This window comes from Mustelus asterias, chromosome 3, assembly GCF_964213995.1.
Source record: "Mustelus asterias chromosome 3, sMusAst1.hap1.1, whole genome shotgun sequence".
Lineage (NCBI taxonomy): Eukaryota > Metazoa > Chordata > Chondrichthyes > Carcharhiniformes > Triakidae > Mustelus > Mustelus asterias.
In genome coordinates, this window is record NC_135803.1 from 116721273 (window position 1) to 116741712 (window position 20440).

Sequence of the window (20440 nt, forward strand, 5' to 3'; positions counted from 1 at the left end):
TAAACCATGAAGGAAAAGGAATGCATCAGATGTAAAATGTGCAGATTGTAGGTCACCGGTGAATAGATTAACAAGGAATATTGCCATGAACGCAAGTTTTAATGATTAGCATTTCTCCAACCCATCCACAAAATTAGTTCTCTGTGCAGACAGGAACTAATTAAGTTTTATTGCCGTTTGTTACTGAAGGGCAGAGTAGATTCCTCCTGAAACCTGGGGACCATTCTAAGTAACTTCTTCAAGTTTTTAGAAAAATCTCGTGGAGAGAAGTGTTTTGTTAAAAGCCTTCATCTGTACGATAAACACAAATGTCGACGGCATGGTGGCACAGTGGTTAGCACTGCTGCCTCACAGCGCCAGGGAACCGGGTTCAATTCTGGCCTCGGGTCATTGTCTGTGTGGAGTTTGCACATTCTCCCTGTGTCTGCGAGGGCTTCTTCCGGTTGTTCCGGTTTCCTCCTACAGTTCAAAGATGTGCGGGTTATGTTGATTGGCCATGCTAAATTGACCATAGTGTCGGGGATTAGCAGGGTAAATATGTGGGATTATGGAATTGTGGTCGGTGCAGACTCGATGAGCCAAATGGCCTCCTTCTGCACTATGAAATTGTGGCATTCAAGAAAACTGCTCCTACTGATATGAATTGGTCAAATACTATTTTGCCGAATGGATAGACCTCAGATTTTGAATTATAGATGGGTTAAATTATTCTTTCGATACCTGTTCTGCCTAGACCCAACTTAATTCCACTGTATGTAAACTTTCTGCCTTCATTTCCATCAGTCCCTTCTTTTACAGGGAAGTACTTGGTCTTTGCTCAGTGCTTCCCTTACCCAGAAACATAGCTTGGATGAGTAATGCAGCAGTGTGGAGGATTGAACCTGTGTATGTGGTGATGGGCATTGAGACAGAAAATGGCCATATAGGTGAGGTACCATCGGGCCACTGGTGCCGGTGATACTGTACCCTTGTTTAAATTAACGCTTTCAAGAGAGGAGGAAAAGAAATGAGGAAAATAATCTCGAGATTCACTTCTTACTTTGCTTGTCGGTCATTTTCTTGTAGGCGTAGCTCCTTCCAGTCTCTTGATGATCCTTTTTCTACTGAGTACCACCATTTCCCTGCTGTTGGCACTGCTCCTACCAGACACTCATCTGCCTCCTCCTCTTCCTCTTCCTCCTCCTCTTTTTCATCCACTTCATCCACTTCCACTTTTCCTTACAAAGAGGAGTGTTTCACTAAGTGTACTGACTGCAGCCAACATCGTATCTACAGAAATGAGATATTCATTAAATACTCATACGCAAAATGTAGTCAGCGGTAGTAAGTATCCTCACGTGTTTGTGTGTGTGATGGTTGGTGACTCTTGGTGTTTTTGCTTGTTAACCAGGCTTGACGTTAGCTGAGCTACTTACTATGTTTCTTTGAATGTGATGTTTAAAATTTAAGAACAATAACCTTAATGTTGCTTTACTGCTTCAACAAAAGCTGCTGGACTCTAAGCAAAACTAAAGATCGAAGATTCCTCCTAAGCACCATTGCAATTGAATTCTAAATGTTTCCACCCTTATATGATGTCCGCATCTGGAGATATATATATATATATATATAACATATATATATATGTGTGTGTATATATATATATATAAATACAGTAGAGCAAATTGGAGGTTTCAAATTCTGCTTCATATTAAATTATTTATCCCTTCATGCTAAATTATTGGTGTGTGATTTGGCAGCAAGGTCTTCTCTGGTGATTGCCAACATTAAATTTTTAAAAGTGTCGCCTAACAGATTTCCTGTATTTCTCTCCCCGTATTCCAGTCAGTAAAGGCACTATTCATTCATGCATGTTTAGTCTAGCGAAAGGGAAAAGCAATAGACCTGAGGATTGGGAGCAGTTTAAAATTCAGCAAAGGCAGACAAAGGGATTGATGAAGAAGGGGAAAACAGAGTATAAAAGTAAGCTCGCGGGAAACATAAAAGCTGATTGTAAAAGGTATGTAAAGAGAAAAAGATGAACAAAAACAAATATAGGCCCCTTACAGTCAGAAACAGGGGAATTCATAACAGACAAAAAAGAAATGGCTGAGGAACTAAATTTGTACTTTATTCATTGCTTCTGTTTTCACAAGAGAAGACATGTACCAGAAGTTCTGAGAAACACGAGTTTTATAGAATCATAGAAACCCTACAGTGCAGAAAGAGGCCATTCGGCCCATCGAGTCTGCACCGACCACAATCCCACCCAGGCCCTATCCCAGTATCCCTACATATTTTACCCGCTAATCCCTCTAAGCTACACATCTCAGGACACTTGGGGACAATTTAGCATAGCCAATCAACCTAAGCCGCACATCTTTGGACTGTGGGGGGAGGAAACCAGAGCACCCGGAGGAAACCCAAGCAGACACGAGGAGAATGTGCAAACTCCACACAGACAGTGACCCAAGCCGGGAATCGATCCCGAGTCCCTGGAGCTGTGAAGCAGCAGTGCTAACCACTGTGCTACCGTGCCGCCCACGGTGAGGAACTGAAGGAAATCAGTATTAGTAGAGAAATTATTTGGGGGAAATTGATGGGATTGAAAGTGGATAAATCTCCAGGGCCCGATAATCTTCACCCCAGAATACTTAGTGAAATGGCCCTGGAAATAATAGATCCATTGGTGGTCATTTTCCAAAATTCTTTGGACTATGGAATGGTTCCTACAGATTGAAGGGTAGCTAATGTAAGCCCGCTATTCAAAAAGGGATGTAGAGAGAAAATGGAACTATAGACCAGTGAGCCTAACATCGGTACTGGGGAAGTTGCTGGAGTCCATTATCAAGGATATCATAACACAATATTTGGAAAGCAGTGGTATAATCAGACAAAGTCAGCATGGATTTACGAAAGGGAAATCATGCTTGACAAATCTACTGGAATTCTTTGAGAATGTAACTAGTAGAGTTGACTAGGGAAAACCAGTAAATGTGGTTTATTTAGACTTTCAGAAGGCTTTTGACAAGGTCTCACTATGTAAAGTTGAAGCACATGGGTTTGCCGGTAATGTCTTGAGATGGATAGAAAGCTGGTTAGCAAACAGGAGGTAAAGTGTTGGAATAAATGGGTCTTTTTCCAATTGGCAGGCAGTGTCGAGTGGGGTACTGCAAGGACCTGTGCTAGGACCCCAACTATTCACATTATATATTAATGAATTGGATGAGGGAACTAAATGTATTATCTTCAAATTTGCAGATGATACAGAGCTGGGTGGGAGGGTGAGCTGTGAGGAGGGTGCAAAGATGCTTCAGCATGATTTGGATAAGCTAAGTGAGTGAGCATAAACATGCCAGATGCAGTATAATGTGGATAAGTGTGAGGTCGCAAAAATAGGAAGGCAGATTATTATGGGTGTAAATTGAAAGAGGTGGATACTCAGCGAGACCTTTGTGTCCTCGTGCATCAGTCACTGAAAGGTAAGTGTGCAGGTACAGCAGGCAGTAAAGAAGGCAAATGGTATTTTGGCCTTCATAGCAAGGGGATTTGAGTATAGGAATAAGGGTGTTTTACTGCAAGTGTATAGGGCATTGGTGAGGCCACACCTGGAATATTGTGCTCAGTTTTGGTATCCTTATCTGAGGAAGGATGTTCTTGCTGTAGAAAGAGTGTCGCGAAGGTTTACCAGGCTGATTCCTGAGATGGCAGTACTGTCATATGAGAAGAGACTAAATCAGTTCGATTATATTCTTTGGATTTTAAAAGAGTGAAAGGGGATCTCATAGAAACTTATGAAATTCTAACAGAATTAGACAGGGTAGATTCAGAAAGAATATTCCTATTGTGGGGCAGTCGAGAACTAGAGGTCATAGTTTGAGAATAAGGGTAAACCTTTTAGGGTTGAGGTGAGGAGAAATTTCATCACACACATGATGATAAATGCATGGAATTCACTACCACAAATTAGTTGAGGCTACAATGTTGCATGATTTCAGGAAGGGATTCGATATAGTTCTTGAAATCAAGAAATATGGGGGGAAGGCGGGATCACCGTATTGAATTTAATGATCAACCATGGTAAAAATCATAGAATCCCTACAGTGCAGAAGGCAAGTCTGCACCAACAACAATCCCACCAGGCCCTAGCCCCATAACCTTCTCTATTTACCCTGCTATTTCCCCTACACTACACTCCACTAAGGAGCAATTTAGCATGGCCAATCCAGCTAACCTGGAGTGTGGGAGGAAGCCGGAGCATCCGGAAGAAACCCACACTGACACAGGGAGAATGTGCAAACTCCACACACACAGTGACCCACTGAATGGCAGAGCAGGCTCGAAGAGCTGAATGGCCTACTCCTTCTATTTTCTATGTGTGTTATAGGGCGGCACGGTAGCATAGTGGTTAGCACTGCTGCTTCACAGCTCCAGGGACCTGGGTTAGATTCCCGGCTCAGGTCACTGTCTGTGCGGAGTTTGCACATTCTCCTCGTGTCTGCGTGGGTTTCCTCCGGGTGCTCCGGTTCCTCCCACAGTCCAAAGATGTGCGGGTTAGGTTGATTGGCCAAGCTAAATTGCCCCTTAGTGTCTCGGGATGCGTAGATTAGAGGGATTAGCGGGTAAATATGTAGGGATATGGGGATAGGGCCTGGGTGGGATTGCTGTCGGTGCAGACTCGAAGGGCCGAATGGCCTCTTTCTGCACTGCAGGGGTTCTATTGTTCTATGGTGTTTAAAATTCATTGGAGCAATACCAGCAGCATTAGTCAGCTTGAGGAGAAAATGAATCATTAATGGCCTGTACCACTAAAATGGCTTTTGCAATCACCAACAATTACTCAATCCTTTAAAAATTAACTGAGACTGAAAAAGACACCAAGCAATGCAGCATACCTTTGAGCTGCTGCTTATAAATGAGAGTCAAATGTTGTAAATGGCTGCAGGCAATTTGTAAAGACTCAAAATGATGGGTTTTTAGATTAAAGCAGACACAGATATTTAACTATATTATCCAGTTTGTAAATCTGAGCTTTCCTTGAATAAAATATGCAATATCCTGAAGCGGTAAAAGATAATTTTAACTCACCTCCATCTGAATTTGAAGGTTCCCTGACTTTATGGACATTTATCTTCTAGTATCCAATCATTTTCTTGCCAGAAATTCAAGAAATTAGTTTCAACACATCTTGCACCTGGAAGCCAATAATGACTAATGGAGAATTGTGGCAATGTCAATATTAGTAATTTCTGACAGAACTATTAATAGGGTCATACTGATAATGGCATTTCAGCCCACCCACAGTTCCAGATGTGTTTATAGTTATCTTAATGCTTGGAGGGGTTTGAGAGGTTAAAGTCCCATTTAAGAACTAAATAATTCACAAATGCATGTTGCAGCAAACAAATATAGATATAGATAAAAGGATGAAGCTTCATTTTTTTTGTTGATAATAGATGCAGACTATCCCAGTGTACTGGGTAGATACACTTTCTTGACCCAGCTACAAAAGAACTATGCTCCTGTGACCTTCAGCCAATAGACTTAACTTGATTGAGTCAACTACATTTTTTTTTTAAAAAGCTAAAATTTGCAAATCGTGATTAATGTTGTGTTGATTCTTTTAAATTGCACTGTTGTTTTCAGAAGTGCAGTTATTGCAATCGCCCTTCTAACTTTGCTTTCAAACTATTTGCCAGACCTTATCCAGAACGAATGTACTCAGATGGCGGAGACACAAGCCAGCTGGAAGATGACTTGTATGCTGATGAGCAGGTGTTGCTATGGCATGAAGATTCTAAACCTGGGACTCTGGTTTAAGTGACTGTTGGTTGACTTTCAACCTTCATTGTTCAATATATGGATAAATTACTCTGTGTGCCTTGCATCTTTCTCAAATCTATTCAAAATGGTTTATTTCTACAAAATGGGAATCATTCTTGGAATATTTCAGCGCTTGCCGAAGCTACTGTACCTGAATGCTGGGAAGCTCATCCTGGTCAACGTGTGCAGAACAAGGGAAGGCTTAAATTCCACAGGTCACAGTTCAGTAAAGGTTTGCTTTAAATTGATAACCATGCATTCTAAAGGAGGAAATAAAACCTTTTTTAAGTGGATTACCTTGTGTTTGAATGGAAGGATGGCACTTGGGAATTTTTAAAAAACTGTGAATGCACTTTTCAAAGACTGAGTTATGAAAGTAGATGCTCTTCATTGTTCAGTGAACTTGGAGTAAAAGGAACTATGCTTTTTGCATAGACATAAAAGATGGAAGGACAAAGCAGGGTAGTGAGTAACTTCATATGCTTTGGAAGTCTAAGAGTACTTTATATATTACAAAATGAAGGATGCCATGTATTTTGATGGCAAGGAACTGGTGACTCTGATTACTTGAATAGAGTTTAGTGGGCTTATGAGTTTTTTAAAAATGAATAGTTGGAATTAAGACCAGAAAGAAGTAAGAAATGCATTTTGTTAGAGGTTTTTAATGATCTAGCTAGAAGAAGCACAAATAATTAATGTATTCATGTTTTTACAAACACTTTGGTAATTTAGCCTAACAGTAGTGCTTTGAAATTGATTTTTAATTTGTGGGGGAAGAGAATTATTGGACCAGTTAAGGCTAATGGCAATCATTAGTGGACCATATTGAAAGCCACATGTAACATCATGAAAATATGCATCAAAGATATCTGAATCACAACATGTATCAAAGAAAAGCACATGGTTTGAGAGACAAAAACAAATGCAAAAATACCTTATTAAATAAAAACAAAAAGCACAGTTCTAATTATGGCTGTCAAGGTAATAGCACAAACTAGTTAAAACAGTTCAGTTTATTAGCCCTACTTGAATTCTGAGATCTTGGCTGGCAAGTATCGATGCAATACTTCCTACAACTCAGATACAAACTATTCTCCTGATCCATCTATCTTTGGAAACAATTTAATAAATCTATCTGAAATATTTTTGACCATGATACATATAAAGTGCTGTGATTGCTGAAAGCAACAAATGGCGAGCTCTGCCAAGACTCACCAGGTAAATGGACTAGAAGATCATGACTGAGACACGCGGACCCAAGAAGCTCCTTAATTCAACCTCTTAATCTGTGGGGAGTTAGCTGGCCTCTGCCTGGGAATGAATGGGTTTGCAAGAACTTCTGTCCCCATCCCAGAAGGAGGAAGGTGAGAGACCGCCCATAGTTCAGACTCCTGAGATTTGATAGTGACTTATTCTGGAATGCATAAAGGTAAAATGCTTACAGGTGTGAGTTTCCAGTTATTTACCCCACAGTTAAATAGCCTGCCAACACTCATTTTCTATGTACATGTCGAAGAGTAGGTACTAGGACCCAGGAGTGCAGTAGCCATGGAAATGTAACCCAAGTATGAGTCACCACTTTCAGAAAAGAAGGGGAGTAAACCTTCAAAGTAATTGGCTCTTTGCCCTTCATATGCTGACTGCCATTCAGGTTACGGTTACCATGGTGTGGTTTAAAGGGATTGGTTTTAAAATTCATCTCAAAAGAACAGTGCAAAAACAAAAATGTGGAAACAAAATAGAAAACCTCCAAACGGGATTTCTTTTGCAGCCGATAGGATGAACCTGCAAACAAAATGTTTCCTTTTTTTAAAAAAAAAAGTGCTCATGAGGCTCACACTACCTCACTATTTCCTTGGAAAATGCATGTGCTCGCCAGTTGGGACACAGGGATGTTTTTATTATGGCATTTACAATAATACGTGAATTTTACAAGTTGGTGTGATGAAGATCTGGCAATTTTGTTCCAAGTTCTAACTGGTGAATGTGTGATTCCCATGCTGGAATCCAGGGAAAGGTGCTGTCATTTCCTTTTTTTTTTACAAGGGGAAGAAAAAGTTACAATTGTGTTTATTATGTAAAGTTTCTGAGTGACACTTTTTGTGAACATTTTTATTATTTTTCCAAAGCATGTAATATATAGTAAACTAATTTGGTAAGCTGGTTCTTAGTCATTTTTTTATTCCGTGAGAAAGAAAAAGTTTCAATTCATGTGGAAATTTTGGAAACAAAGCTTTTAACTTATTCTTTTGCATATTTGTACAGCTTTACCCAGAGAAAAACTTTTGTGTATGCCTTTACATAATACTCCTGTCTTCCTTCCTACTCTAAAAATGTGCTTTAAAACAGGAGATAAATAAATAAAGCATATGTTTCCTTCTGTGTGTATTTTTTTGTAGTTCTAATTAGTTCTATAGCCAGTGCTCAAATATCTTTTTTTCAATAAATCAATTCCCCCCCCCCCCTATTTTTCTGACATTTTAATTGTATTATGTATATATTGATATAAACATGAATCTGTTTGTAGTCAAGGATTTTAATCCAAATTTGTACTGTGCTACCAATTTAACGTTAAATCCCAATTGGATTACCTTTTCTGGCAGCTTTGTTTGTTTTCATGGCTGTTTTTCATTCCTTTTGACATGCTCTCCTAGTTTCAGTTCTGTTGTCCTTTCTGCTTCTTTCTGATTCTCTCTCTGGTGATTGTCCCTTTAAGGGCAGCGCAGCAGAAGAGGGACCAATTGGGACTGAGAGTGGGTAATGACCCCAAGGGGTGAAGTCCTCTCTTAGGCAGAAGACACTTTGAATACATGTAGGGACAGGGGCAGCCAGTGGGTTGTTTCGGGGCAGGTGAGAGGTTGCCAGCCTCTGTATGGTCTTTCCTTGTTAATAAATACCTTTTGTGTTCCTGACAATGTCTGTAGTGTGCATCTTTATACTCACACTCCCTCTTTTGAATTCAAGCCTTAATGTTTAGATCCTGAGATAAAGCATCCCATGGTGCAATAAAATGATCGGCATGATTTTCAGAAAACAAGCTGTCAGGCTTTCCTTTATGGCATCTGCATTCCCAGTGGACATTCCATGAAATAAGGCAATTGAAATAGAGGAGAGCATTTCTTCTTTGAAAAATTAATTTCTTAGCAAATGTGGGGGGTCAATAGTTGAATTTTACTTAAAAAATACTTGCCCACTCCATGAGGTTATGTTAATATTCTGGGATTTCTCTTTTAAATGCCATGATTTTTCTTACTAGAATGTGGCTATTGTGAATTAAACAAGCAGCACTCCGGTATCTCTGACAAGTGACTAGTCCTCGGTGTGTGAGTCGATACAGTCGGTGTTAATGATGCTGTTTTCACTTGGGTCACTGGATAATTAGCAGAATTTGAAACCCTGGCTGACTTTTCTTCACCTTGCTTTCACCTTGCTGCATTGACGTCATTTGTAGATTGCCAGCTGCTGTTGAGAGCAACAAACTCAAGAGAGGCTGGGAATCAAACTTTGGACCTGTGACCTCCCTGTAGCTTAGTGCAAACACTGGGTGGTATCTTTACCCATAGGATCTTTCTGGGAGTTGCACAGATTGGTAATGAACACATTGGTTATTTTAATCTTTAATATATTACAAGAACATTGTTGAAAATAAGATCCTTTCCAGCATTGTATTTTCCAGGCTAATTTTCAGCCTCCCCGGCCCCACCTCCCCAATTTAACATTAAAAAATATTTGAAAACAGAGCATGAACCTACACTGACTTAATATTTTAGAACCATTTTCCCTATGTTTTCCATCATCTTGCCTAATTGCAGTACAACTAAGAACAGATTCTGGTGCCAAATCATCAATGACTGCTGGATGTGACTACCATCCGATTTTACAAATATGGGGTTTTATAAAACTGTTATGCAACCATGTCTTAGGATAAAATGAAAGGGGTCATGTGACTTGTTCTGAAGTGTACCTGAACAGGCACTGGAGTGTGGTGACTAGGGGATTTTCACAGTAACTTCATTGCAGTGTAATGTAAGCCTACTTGTGACACTAATAAAATAAACTTAAAGAAGTCTACTCAACAACAGCCCTGGGCGTCCTAACTGTTAAAGATTAAAAGGGGGGGGGGCAGGTTATTTGCTGGAAAGAAGGTGTAAGGTATTCACATAAAGATAAAAAAGAGTTGGAATCGCAAGAATAGCTAATCGGCATTTCTACCTGAATACAAGGCCCATATGACTCATGTTGCCCACACAAAGGGACTTCAAGAGGGGGATGGGTTTCAAAGAAAGCCCTGAAACTCCCTAAGTCAGTTCGCCAGGATCTAGGACAGAACACAGCTCGAGGTCGAAAATCTCTGCGGTTCACTGGATGGGATTGCGGGTGGAAGCTCATACATAGATTGAAGCGATCACATTTGTGAGGATTTGAGGGAGAATTTTCAGGCAAAGCCCTCAATGTGAAAGTTCTAGGGTTAAAAGTTACGAGCTGTGAAAGGAACAGAACAGATGTAAATCCTCAGGAGCTAAGAATCGCTTTGGACTGTGGCTGGGAAAATTGTATAATTACTGGAGGGACAGTATATAACTGAAGTGTGTTCTTGTGTTAGAAACAAAAGGGGAAAGTTTTGTTCTGTGGTTTAAACTACAGAAATGTTTAAATAAGTGTTTTTGGTCTGTTTATTCAAGCAAAAGTCTAGCAAAAGGCCATCCTCATGTGTGCGGAACTTGGCTATCAGTTTCTGCTCAGCGACTCTGCGCTGTTGTATGTCGTGAACGCCGCCTTGGAGAACGCTTACCTGAAGATCAGAGGCTCAATGCCCGTGACTGCTGAAGTGCTCCCCCACAGGAAGAGAACAGTCTTGCCTGGTGATTGTCGAGCGGTGTTCATTCATCCATTGTCGTAGCGTCTGCATGGTTTCCCCAATGTACCATGCCTCGGGACATCCTTTCCTGCAGTATATCAGGTAGACAACGTTGGCCGAGTTGCAAGAGTAGGTACGGCCTAAACCGGGATCTTGGGTTTATGTCACATTATCAGTAACCCCCACAGTTTGCCTCCTGGACTTGCAGAATCTCACTGGCTGTCCTGTCTGGAGACAATACACATCTCTTTAACCTGTGCTTAATGCTCCCTCCACTCACATTGTCTGTATCTTTAAGACCTGGTTGGCTGTAGAGATTTGCATTCTAATCAGTATTCTGTAACTTGATTCTGTGTCTCTGTATGCCCTGTTTGAGAGCAGATATCCACTCCATCTGACGAAGGAGCAACGCTCCGAAAGCTAATGGCATTTGCTACCAAATAAACCTGTTGGACTTTAACCTGGTGTTGTTAAAACTCTTACCTTATTTTATTTTTTGAGACAGACTCTAAGTAAAAAGAAAAATTGAGTAAGGAAATTGACCCTACCATACCAGTTTCTAAATAAACCTAAGAGTGAAACTGAGATTGGAACCAAAAACCTCTGGTTGAAACTATATAGGAGATAGAGCCATCAGTGCTCGGTAGACAATGCATCCAGTGGTGAAGTACAGGCAGGCTAAAGAAGACAGAGGCTTTACCTAGAAGCAGAGAACAAGCAAAGATATAGTTGCTGCAGCTGTTTCTGTTACTTGGGACTGCGATAAGCAGAATTGAGGAGGTTCTGCAGATCTGTGCTATTTCTGGTCAAAGCTATGCCCATGAAACTTGTGTTGGTTGTGCACTGCTTTAAGCCAAGGATCAGAAGAACGATTAGAGGGGATTCACTGAACTCGCCAGACAGCCAGCGGGAATCCTGGTGGCCTGCTGAATGGGGTGTCGGCCAAAAATTAGGACTCCCACTGGGCACGAGGGCAACCTGGATTCACCTGACCTGCCCCATTGACCCCAATCGGGTTCCTGCCCAGAGCAGACAGCAACCCAATTATTATGCAAATTCTAATACCCCCCAGCAAAGAGGGGCACCCTCCGCATCATCACGCACCCTTCCACATTTTGCAGGTTTGAGAGTGACCCAACCTGAACCCTCATCAGACCCCCACTTATGCCCCCCATTAGGGTTTGAGGGAGTCCAGCAAAGGTTCACCAGAATGACTCCTGGAATGGCAGGACTGATATATGAAGAGAGACCTGATCGACTGAGCTTGTAGTCACTGGAATTTAGAAGAATGAGAGGGGATCTCATGGAAACATAAAATCCTGATGGGCCTGGACAGGCTTGATGCAGGAAGAATGTTCCCGATGTTGGGCAAGTCCAGAACTAATGGTCACAGTCTAAGAAAAAGGGTAAGCCATTCAGAATTGAGATGAGGAAGAACTTTTTCACTCAGAGAGTTGTGAACCTGTGGAATTCTCTACCACAGAAAGCTGTTGGGGCCAGTTTGTTAGATATGTTCAAGAGGGAGCTGGATATGGCTCTTGCGGCTAAAGGGATCAAGGGGTATGGAGAGAAACCGGGAATGGGGTACTGGAAGTGCATGGTCAGCCATGATCATATTGAATGGTGGTGCAGGCTCGAGGGGCCGAATGGCCTACTCCTGCACCTACTTTTTCTATGTTTCCAACCGATGTGGACACTTAGCCCCAATCGGCCCACGAGAAGAGGAGCTGAAATTCTTCATGAGGAAGACAAGAGGCTTTGTGACTTGTATTGACAACAAATCGGGATGAACTGCTGAACCAATTCATAAGATCTGTCCTAGTTGTAGCTGCAATTTAATGCTTATAGTTTATAATTAACCCCAACTTCCCTGTTAATTCATGCTTAACTTATTTTGATTCTCGGTTTTAGAGTACAGGGCGTTGGCTAAGTTGCTATTTAGTGTTTTGATTCTATTTGTATAGCAAAAATTATTTTGCTTAAGCCATGGAATCTTGTGGCTTCATTCTTTTCAGGGTTTTTTTAAGTTACTGGTTTTGAGTGAGATCGTAACAGTAGTGAAACCTCTAATTTAGGACATGTATAAGGCTTACAACAATTGTTAAAGAAAACGTATTCAAATGGTGCCACAGATTACCCACTATTTGTAAGTCAAATAAAAATTGGCAGTCAGTACTAAAAGTTTGACATAAGCAAATGTTTTAACGAAGTCATGCAAAATTTTACATGTTTTTTTGTGACATGTTGCAATGCCATCTAGGTATGTTACAATTCACACATTGAAGGTGTTGTATAATTCTGCACTTTTAGCTGAACTGAACCTTTGGGATGATCACTCAGATTGTGGGTGTTGAGTTGAAAGGAATCTCTCAGGTTAAGCTGAGCAAGGGTTTCTCTTTCAAATTGAAACACTGAAACTTGTGAAACAGAATCCTCTTTAGATAAGAGGCTATAATAATTTGGTCCAATATACCCAGAGAAACAATGGTTTCTATTGTAGGTTGAACAATAGTGTCCTCTTTATCAAATAACTAATGTAATTTGTACAATTATTTATAACATGTACGTAACATTAGATATTGTTAGTATAATCTACACCTAGCTGCCCAAGTGATGGTACGCCACTGCTGTTTTGTTGGTTTGCAGTGAATCATGGAATAGAATCTCAACAGTGCAGAAGGAGGTCATTCGGTCCATCGAGTCTGCACCGTCAACAATCCCACCCAGGCCCTAGCCCCGTAACCCCACGTGTGTATCCTGCTAATACCCCTGACACTAAGGGGCAATTAAACATGGCCAATCCACCTAACCTGCACATCTTTGGACTGGGGGAGGAAACTGGAGCACCCGGAGGAAACGCATGAAGACATGGGGAGAATATGCAAACTTCACACACACAGTCACCTGAGGCCGGGATTGAACCCAGGCCCCTGGCGCTATGAGGCAGCAGAGCTAGCCACTGTGCCATGAGGTTGGTTTGCACAGGTCATTTTTACCTGTCTTCGCTGTCAGAGGAGAACCTTTTGCTTTGTGTTCAAACTCTTCATGCACCTCCCAGAAGAACTATGGGATCTTAATCAGAATGTGTTAATCTTATCAAAAATAATAAGGCAAGAAATGACAGACTTGTAAAGATCTACTGATCCATCCAGCCAATCCTATTCAATTGTGATATCTTCATATGCTCAACTTTCCACACAAAATCAGATTTTAAAATTCTAACCACTTTTGGGTGAAATAAAATCTGGAAAATTTGTCAGACCACATTCTTTGCTTTCAAATGGCAACTATTGAGGATCCTGGAATTTACACCTCTAGACACATTCTGTTTCTTTACTTGCCCCATTACCCGTTCTTTTAGCTTTTCACCATGAAACCTTTCGTCATTTAACCTCTCCTGCCCTACACCCAGTCAGAGAATAGAATCATAGAATCCCGACAGTGCAGAAGGAGGCCATTCGGCCCATCGGGTATGCACTGACCACAATCCCACCGAGGCCCCTTCCCCATACATTTACCCTAGCAAGTCCCCCTGACACTAAGGGACAGCTTAGGATGGCCAATCTACCTAACCCGCAAGTCTTTGGGAGGAAACCGGAACACCCAGAGGAAACCCCATGCAGAGAATGTGTAATCTTCACACGGAGAGTAACCCAAGTTGGAAATCGAACCCAGGTCCCTGGTGCTATGAGGCAGCAGTGCTCACAACTGTGCCACCCTGCCACCAGTCATGGACCTTCCCTTGTATTTACTTTCCCCCATCTTCCCCATGCCTTTTGCTCAAAATCTATTAATTTTTAACTTTTCCCAGGGTCAGATATCTGAAACACAGTGGGCGAGATTTAACAGGCCCAATCGCCATGGGTCCAAATTTCATTATGGTTGCTAGATCTTGTGAGAGGGCAATAACAGGATTTGCGCCTGCAAGATCTCAGTATGCGATCTTCCCCAGAAAGAGCATGAAGCTGATTAGCATGAATTTAAATCTCATTAAAAGGCTTTCCACTGTTGTGCCCTGCAAAGTTGATTATTGCCCCCATGCCAGTGGGAATCACTGCTGGTTTTTAAAAACAGAAACTAGCTGTGATGAGCAAACCAAGGGCGTGCAGGTGAATATAGCCCCTGGTTGGTAACTGACATGGCTGGGCAGTACCCTGTCCCCTGACAACCTGGCAGTGCCAACCTGGCACTTGGCACTGCCAGGACAGACGCTCCGGGAAGATCCATTTGGAGGTTTCCCTTATATGTGGGGGGAGGTTCAATGGTTGATGAGGGGGTTGTGCCTGCACTGGGTTGGAGAGGTGCAGAGACTCTCATTGTGGGGTGGGCACAGGGACTGAGTTGGGGGAGGTTTGGGTCGGGACGATGCCTGCTTGGTGCTGGGGCTTTGCCTCTCTGCGTGTGAGAGTTGGGGAGGTTCTCCTTCTCCACCGGGGTTCTCAATATCCGCGGGGGGGTTCTTTAACTTTGAGATCGGAGCACCTTTTAAAAAGGGTGCCCCGATATCTGTGGAACTGGCCTTTCCAGCTCTATCAGGCCCGCCAATCCTATGCCCCCATCCCCGCCAGAGTGAGTTCCTATATGGCTCTCAATAAAAAAATAAACATCCCCTAGCCTCGACCTGTATCCACCTCCCCCCCTCCCCACCACCACCACCCCACCCCCTCCCCGTGCCCCTCCCCCATGGATAGGATTTTTATCTGCCTTTATAGAAGGTGGCTGGCACATATGATAATCCCTGTTGGATTCATATGAATGCTCTATAATTCAGAAAATCTGCGTCAATGCATTATTTCGCAAATGCAAATGTCTCTTTGAAAATGGTTGCCATTTAAAATTTGGTTCTCTTTGTCACAACCAATATCATGATCTTGGCACTGATGTCAATAAAAACAATCTTCCTGCAACTACTTGTAACTAAAGTGCCTACAGACACATGTTCTTAGCCATGCATCAGTGATAATGGAGGTTTTTCTGGATAAACCACACTGACAGAATGGCAGTGACACCGGCTTTCTATGCTTGATATACTTAAATTATGCTTCAAGTTACATGTGGAATCTATTAAACATTGAGGCAGTTTGCTCATCAATTTAATACCCTTATGTTTATACAGGACTCAACAAATTCCTTTTTTGGCTTCAAAATGTAGTTACGCTGCGGCAGGAATCCCAAGTCATGTCCAGTAATTTTCCTTATTTCTTAAACCTGACTTTGATTCAATATTTAGAATAGATTGTTGTTGAATTATTCTCATGCTTCATCACTCTGCTAATGATTGATGTACTAATTTCAACTTTTGCATCATCATTTCACTCTAGCTCTATCTTGGGTACAATTCAGCATTTATGTAGAGAAATAATTATGATCACAGGTTGGGTAAACTCTACAACCTACAGCCCTCCTGTCAATAGTTATTGATTCTAGTCTATTATGGTCCAGAATTTCATCCATTTTCCTCTCCTTTATACTCTTTTGAGTATATCAAATTAACAAAAGGATCAAATTGTAATATCCTGACCACATTAGGGGTTGCGGGTTTTACACAAATAAAAGACTTGATTTGCACACTTCAATTCAAACTAATATACATCAGGTTTTATTGAAAAAGCTGTTCTCTGCTCTGCAGAGTACAAAACTGAAAGTAAAACAGCAGCTTGTGGCAACTCTCTAATAATATCACCATCGCCTCTTGTGGAGGAGATTGCCAGGTTTGCAGAGGTCGAGCATCAGTGTGATCCTGTCAGCCTATGCTGATGATCTGCTCCTCATCTTCACGGATGCGCTGACCTGCGGCAGATACACGAGTGCCAGGCCGTGTACTCTGCCAGGATCAACTGAGCAAAGTGTTCCGGACTGCTGTTCGATCTGTGGCAGATGGACCCCCCCTCCCCAAGGAGTCTCAGGCCTTTCCCCTGGAGCAGGAACAGCCTCCTCTACTTGGGAGTCCATCTTTGCTTGGCTGAGGAATCCTGGCTGGCAAATTGGCAGGAGCTGGAAGCCAAGGTCGCCGCTCGCCAGAATCGTTGGACAGGGCTGCTCTGAGTGCTGTCTTACAGGGCTCGAGGTCTCATAATAAACCAGCTGATTGCCTCCATGTTGTGGTACCACTTTGACCCCTCCCCTTGATTTTGTCACAACCAGCTGGAGAATGCCCGTGTATTTTTTCTGGGACAAAAGACTGCACTGGGTTGCTGCTGCAGTTCTAAATCTCCTGCTGAAGGAGGACAGTCAGGCGCTGGTGTGCCTTCACACCCAAGTGGTGACCTTCCACCTTCAGACCCTGCAGCGATACCTTCATGTTGAGCTTCCTCCTCGATGGCGTGCCCTGGCGATGTATTTCTTCTGCCTGGTGCACAACTTGAATTATGACGTGCAGCTCCTGTTAGTAGACCTTAGGGTCTTCGTAACTCTGTGCAGGTGTTACACATCTTTTACCAGGACCTACTCAAAGTCTGGGACACGGTCACCTCATGCTGCAGATCTCTCCCGTTTGGAGGAGTGGCAGTCGTCCGGAAGTTGCTGCTCAGGAATCCGCTCCTCCACCAACTCCATTTCCAGTGGCTGGCAGTGAGACGAGCTGTGGGTGCCAGAGTGACCAGGCTTGGCGACGTGCTGGGCGGCAGAGGAGTGGCCCCTGCTGCTAATGAGAGTACGTTGCTATCTGCCACCCCCGTGACCCCTGAGCCCCTTTCTCACTGTTTTCCAGTGATAGAGCTATTTCAGTGGTATTTTTAAAATCCAAATTCTGCCAATAACTTTGTTTGAGCTTCAAGTTGTTAATTCTGTATATCAATCTGACTCGCAACATTTTGTTTGGGGTGGTGCGAATTCACAATGTTGTGCCAGTTTCTATAACCGGGCCAAAAATTCAGTGACAAGTTCCCCAGGGATTCTCCCTGCTATGTTAAAGTGGTATTGCTGGAGTATAATTGAGGGCTTCAGCTCATAGTGGGTTTTACCAAGTCTACTAGTTTGCTAAAAGTTTTTGAGTCAGGGACACCTGGCTAGGTCAGAATTTTTATCATGCTGAATGCCAGGGCCCTGCATGCTGTAAATAAGATTATTTTCTGTTTTTCATCTCCCTCAATATTATTAGCCCAGAGGAAGTAATGGATGTGCTCTGTGTATAGGGAACCGTCTTCTACGCTCGCAGCATAGGTTTTAAGTTTACTAAAGAGAGTTTTTTTTTCTTACCAGAGTAGAGTTGCTTGTTCTTGACGATGAAGGTTGCCTGGAGAAAAAGACTTGTTTGACTCCTTGTCACCAATGTAATAATCTCATCAAGGCCAGTCTTCGATCACCGTAATCCTTTACATAGAAAGTGGAGATGATCCCCACCTGCAGCTTACCGTACACAGCTCCCAGCACAGAGGCCTACAGAATACCAGTCCGAGTTGAGGCAGCGGGTTTTAAGACCCCGCTGCTCGTTTCCCATTGGGCTAGAGCCCACTCACTCATTTGGAGAATTCATGCCAAAAGAGAAAATGCTGGAAAATTTCAGCAGGTCTGGCAGCATCTGTAAGGAGAGAAAAGAGCTGACATTTCAAGTCCAGAGGACCCTTTGGGCCCCCTACTCAGGCTGCCCTTTTAGTTCGTCTGGACTCGAAACGTCAGCTCCGTTCTCCTCACAGATGCTGCCAGACCTGCTGAGATTTTCCAGCATTTTCTCTTTTGGTTTCAGATTGCAGCATCGGCAGTGATTTGCTTTTATTTATAGGAGAATTTATACTCAATGAAGCCCAAGGGGAGGTCTTTGACAATCCCCTGTTCCTTCATGGCCACCATAACTGATCAGAAACTCAGTCAACAGATAGGTTTTTAAAAAGTTCTTAAAAACGGACGTTCTTAAAAAAAAGAGGGAGCAAAGTTGAGGGAATTTAGTGAAGAATTCCACAGCATGGTTCCAAAATGGCTAAAAACATACCCACCAACGATGGGCTGAAGAGAGAGGCATGTGTTGGAGAAATGGAGAGGTTGTGGGGTGGGTTAAGGGGCTAATCGGAAGTTACAAAGAAAGGGTAAGACCATGGAAAGATTTAAAATAAGGACAGTGTGGTAGAGAGGATATGGGGTTGGAATTGAAGTAAACCAGGATAATGAGATTACAAACAGACTCTGCCTTGTACAATGTTTGAGAGAAAGGATCGAGGCCAGAATTCTCCGGCCGTTCATGCCCCGCTGCCAGCGAGGACGGAGAATGTGGTGCTCAACCGAATTTCCGATCATCGCAGCAGGACCAGAAAATCCCGCTGGCATGAACGGCTGAAGAATCCTGGCCAGAGTCATTGGCAGGAGTACAGAGTTTATGCTTGGCAGTGAAGGTGATAAATTTAGTTTTCTGTTTTTTTCTGGTAAGGTCACCTAGCGACAATCAGATAGGTAAGTGTAAAATTAATCTGGGGCAGTCACACTAAGCTGAACAACAGTGGAAATACGTTGGAGGAGGATGCTGTGATCGACTGTGTGACCAACTGCAGCAAGATGAAGAAAGATAATGCACCACAGTTAAAATATAATAGATAAGAAACATAGGAAGAAAAGAAAACAAAGGGCCTGATTTTACCATTGCGACGCACCCATTTTCGGACATGAAAACATGGTAAAGTCGGGCGTGAAGCCATTAACGCGATCCGCACCCGCGTCCGCGCAGATGCCCACTTTACTGAGACCCGGGAATGGCTGCGATCCGATTCGCGCCCAGAACGGGCTAAATGCATTTGCATGCATTTAAATTGAATTAATGAACTGCCCGCCCAACTTTACCAGCATTTCCCCCTTTACCATCGTGTTCACATGTCCAGATTCGGCGCAAAACAGACGTGCTCGGCAAAAGGTCTGTTTCGGGCGCTCCAGCTGGTGAAGAGGTAAGTTCAGAGCTTCCAATGGCTCTCTGACTCAGACCGGTGGTGGAGGGGGGGAGGGAGGTGGGCCAGATCATTCTCTGGTGGGAGAAGAGAGGCCCGATCATTTTCTGGTTGGGGGGGGGGGGGGGGAGGGGCGCAGGAGGAGGTGGGTCAGATATATCTCTGGTGGATGAGGGGGAGGGAGGACGGATCGCTCTCTGGTGGGGGGCGGGGGGGGGGGGGGTGGGGGGGAGGGCAGAAGGAGGCCAGATTGTCATCTGGTGAGGGGGAAGGGGAGGTGGGCCCGATCATTCTCTGGTCGGGGAGGAGGAGGAGGTGGGTCAGATGTATCTCTGGTGGGGGGGGAGGGGAGGCCCGATCATTCTCTGGGGGGTGGGGGGAGAGTGTGAGGGGGTGGGGGGAGAGTGTGAGGGGGTGGGGGGGAGAGTGTGAGGGGGTGGGGGGGAGAGTGTGAGGGGGTGGGGGGAGAGTGTGAGGGGGTGGGGGGGAGAGTGTGAGGGGGGGGGAGGAGAGTGTGAGGGGGTGGGGGGAGAGTGTGAGGGGGTGGGGGGAGAGTGTGAGGGGGTGGGGGGAGAGTGTGAGGGGATGGGAGAGAGAGAGAGAGAGTGTGAGGGAGTGGAGGGGAGAGAGAGTGAGGGAGTTGGTGGGGGTAAAGAGAGTGAGGGCGTGGTGGGAGAGAGAGTGAGGGGGTGGGTAGGGGAGAGAGTGAGGGGGTGGATGGGGGGAGAGTGAGAGAGGATGGGGGGAGATTGTGAGGGGGTGGGGGGAAAGAGAAAGAGTGAGGAGGTGGGGAGGAGAGTGAGGGGATGGTGGGAGAATGTGAGGGGGTGGAGGAGAGACAGCGTGTGAGGGAGTGGGGGTAGAGAGAGAGTAGGGTGGTGGGGGGAAAGAGAGTGTGGGGGTGGAGGGGAGA

The 20440-nt window shown here is 43.6% G+C and overlaps 1 protein-coding gene across 3 annotated transcripts in view; it reads left to right on the forward strand.

Moving 5' to 3' along the window:
* LOC144491533 (FERM domain-containing protein 4B-like) overlaps positions 1-8832 on the forward strand; it is a 325659-nt gene extending 316827 nt beyond the window's left edge. For 2 of the 3 annotated variants that reach the window (XM_078209468.1, XM_078209469.1), the window contains 2 exons: positions 1066-1323; positions 5679-8178. In XM_078209468.1, the coding sequence (XP_078065594.1) occupies positions 1066-1323; position 5679 (259 nt within the window). In that variant the 3' untranslated portion in view covers positions 5680-8178. Of the gene's footprint in view, positions 1-1065; positions 1324-5678 lie in introns of all 3 variants that reach the window. The other variant, XM_078209467.1, reaches the window with a different exon arrangement.
* Positions 8833-20440: the final 11608 nt, after the last annotated feature.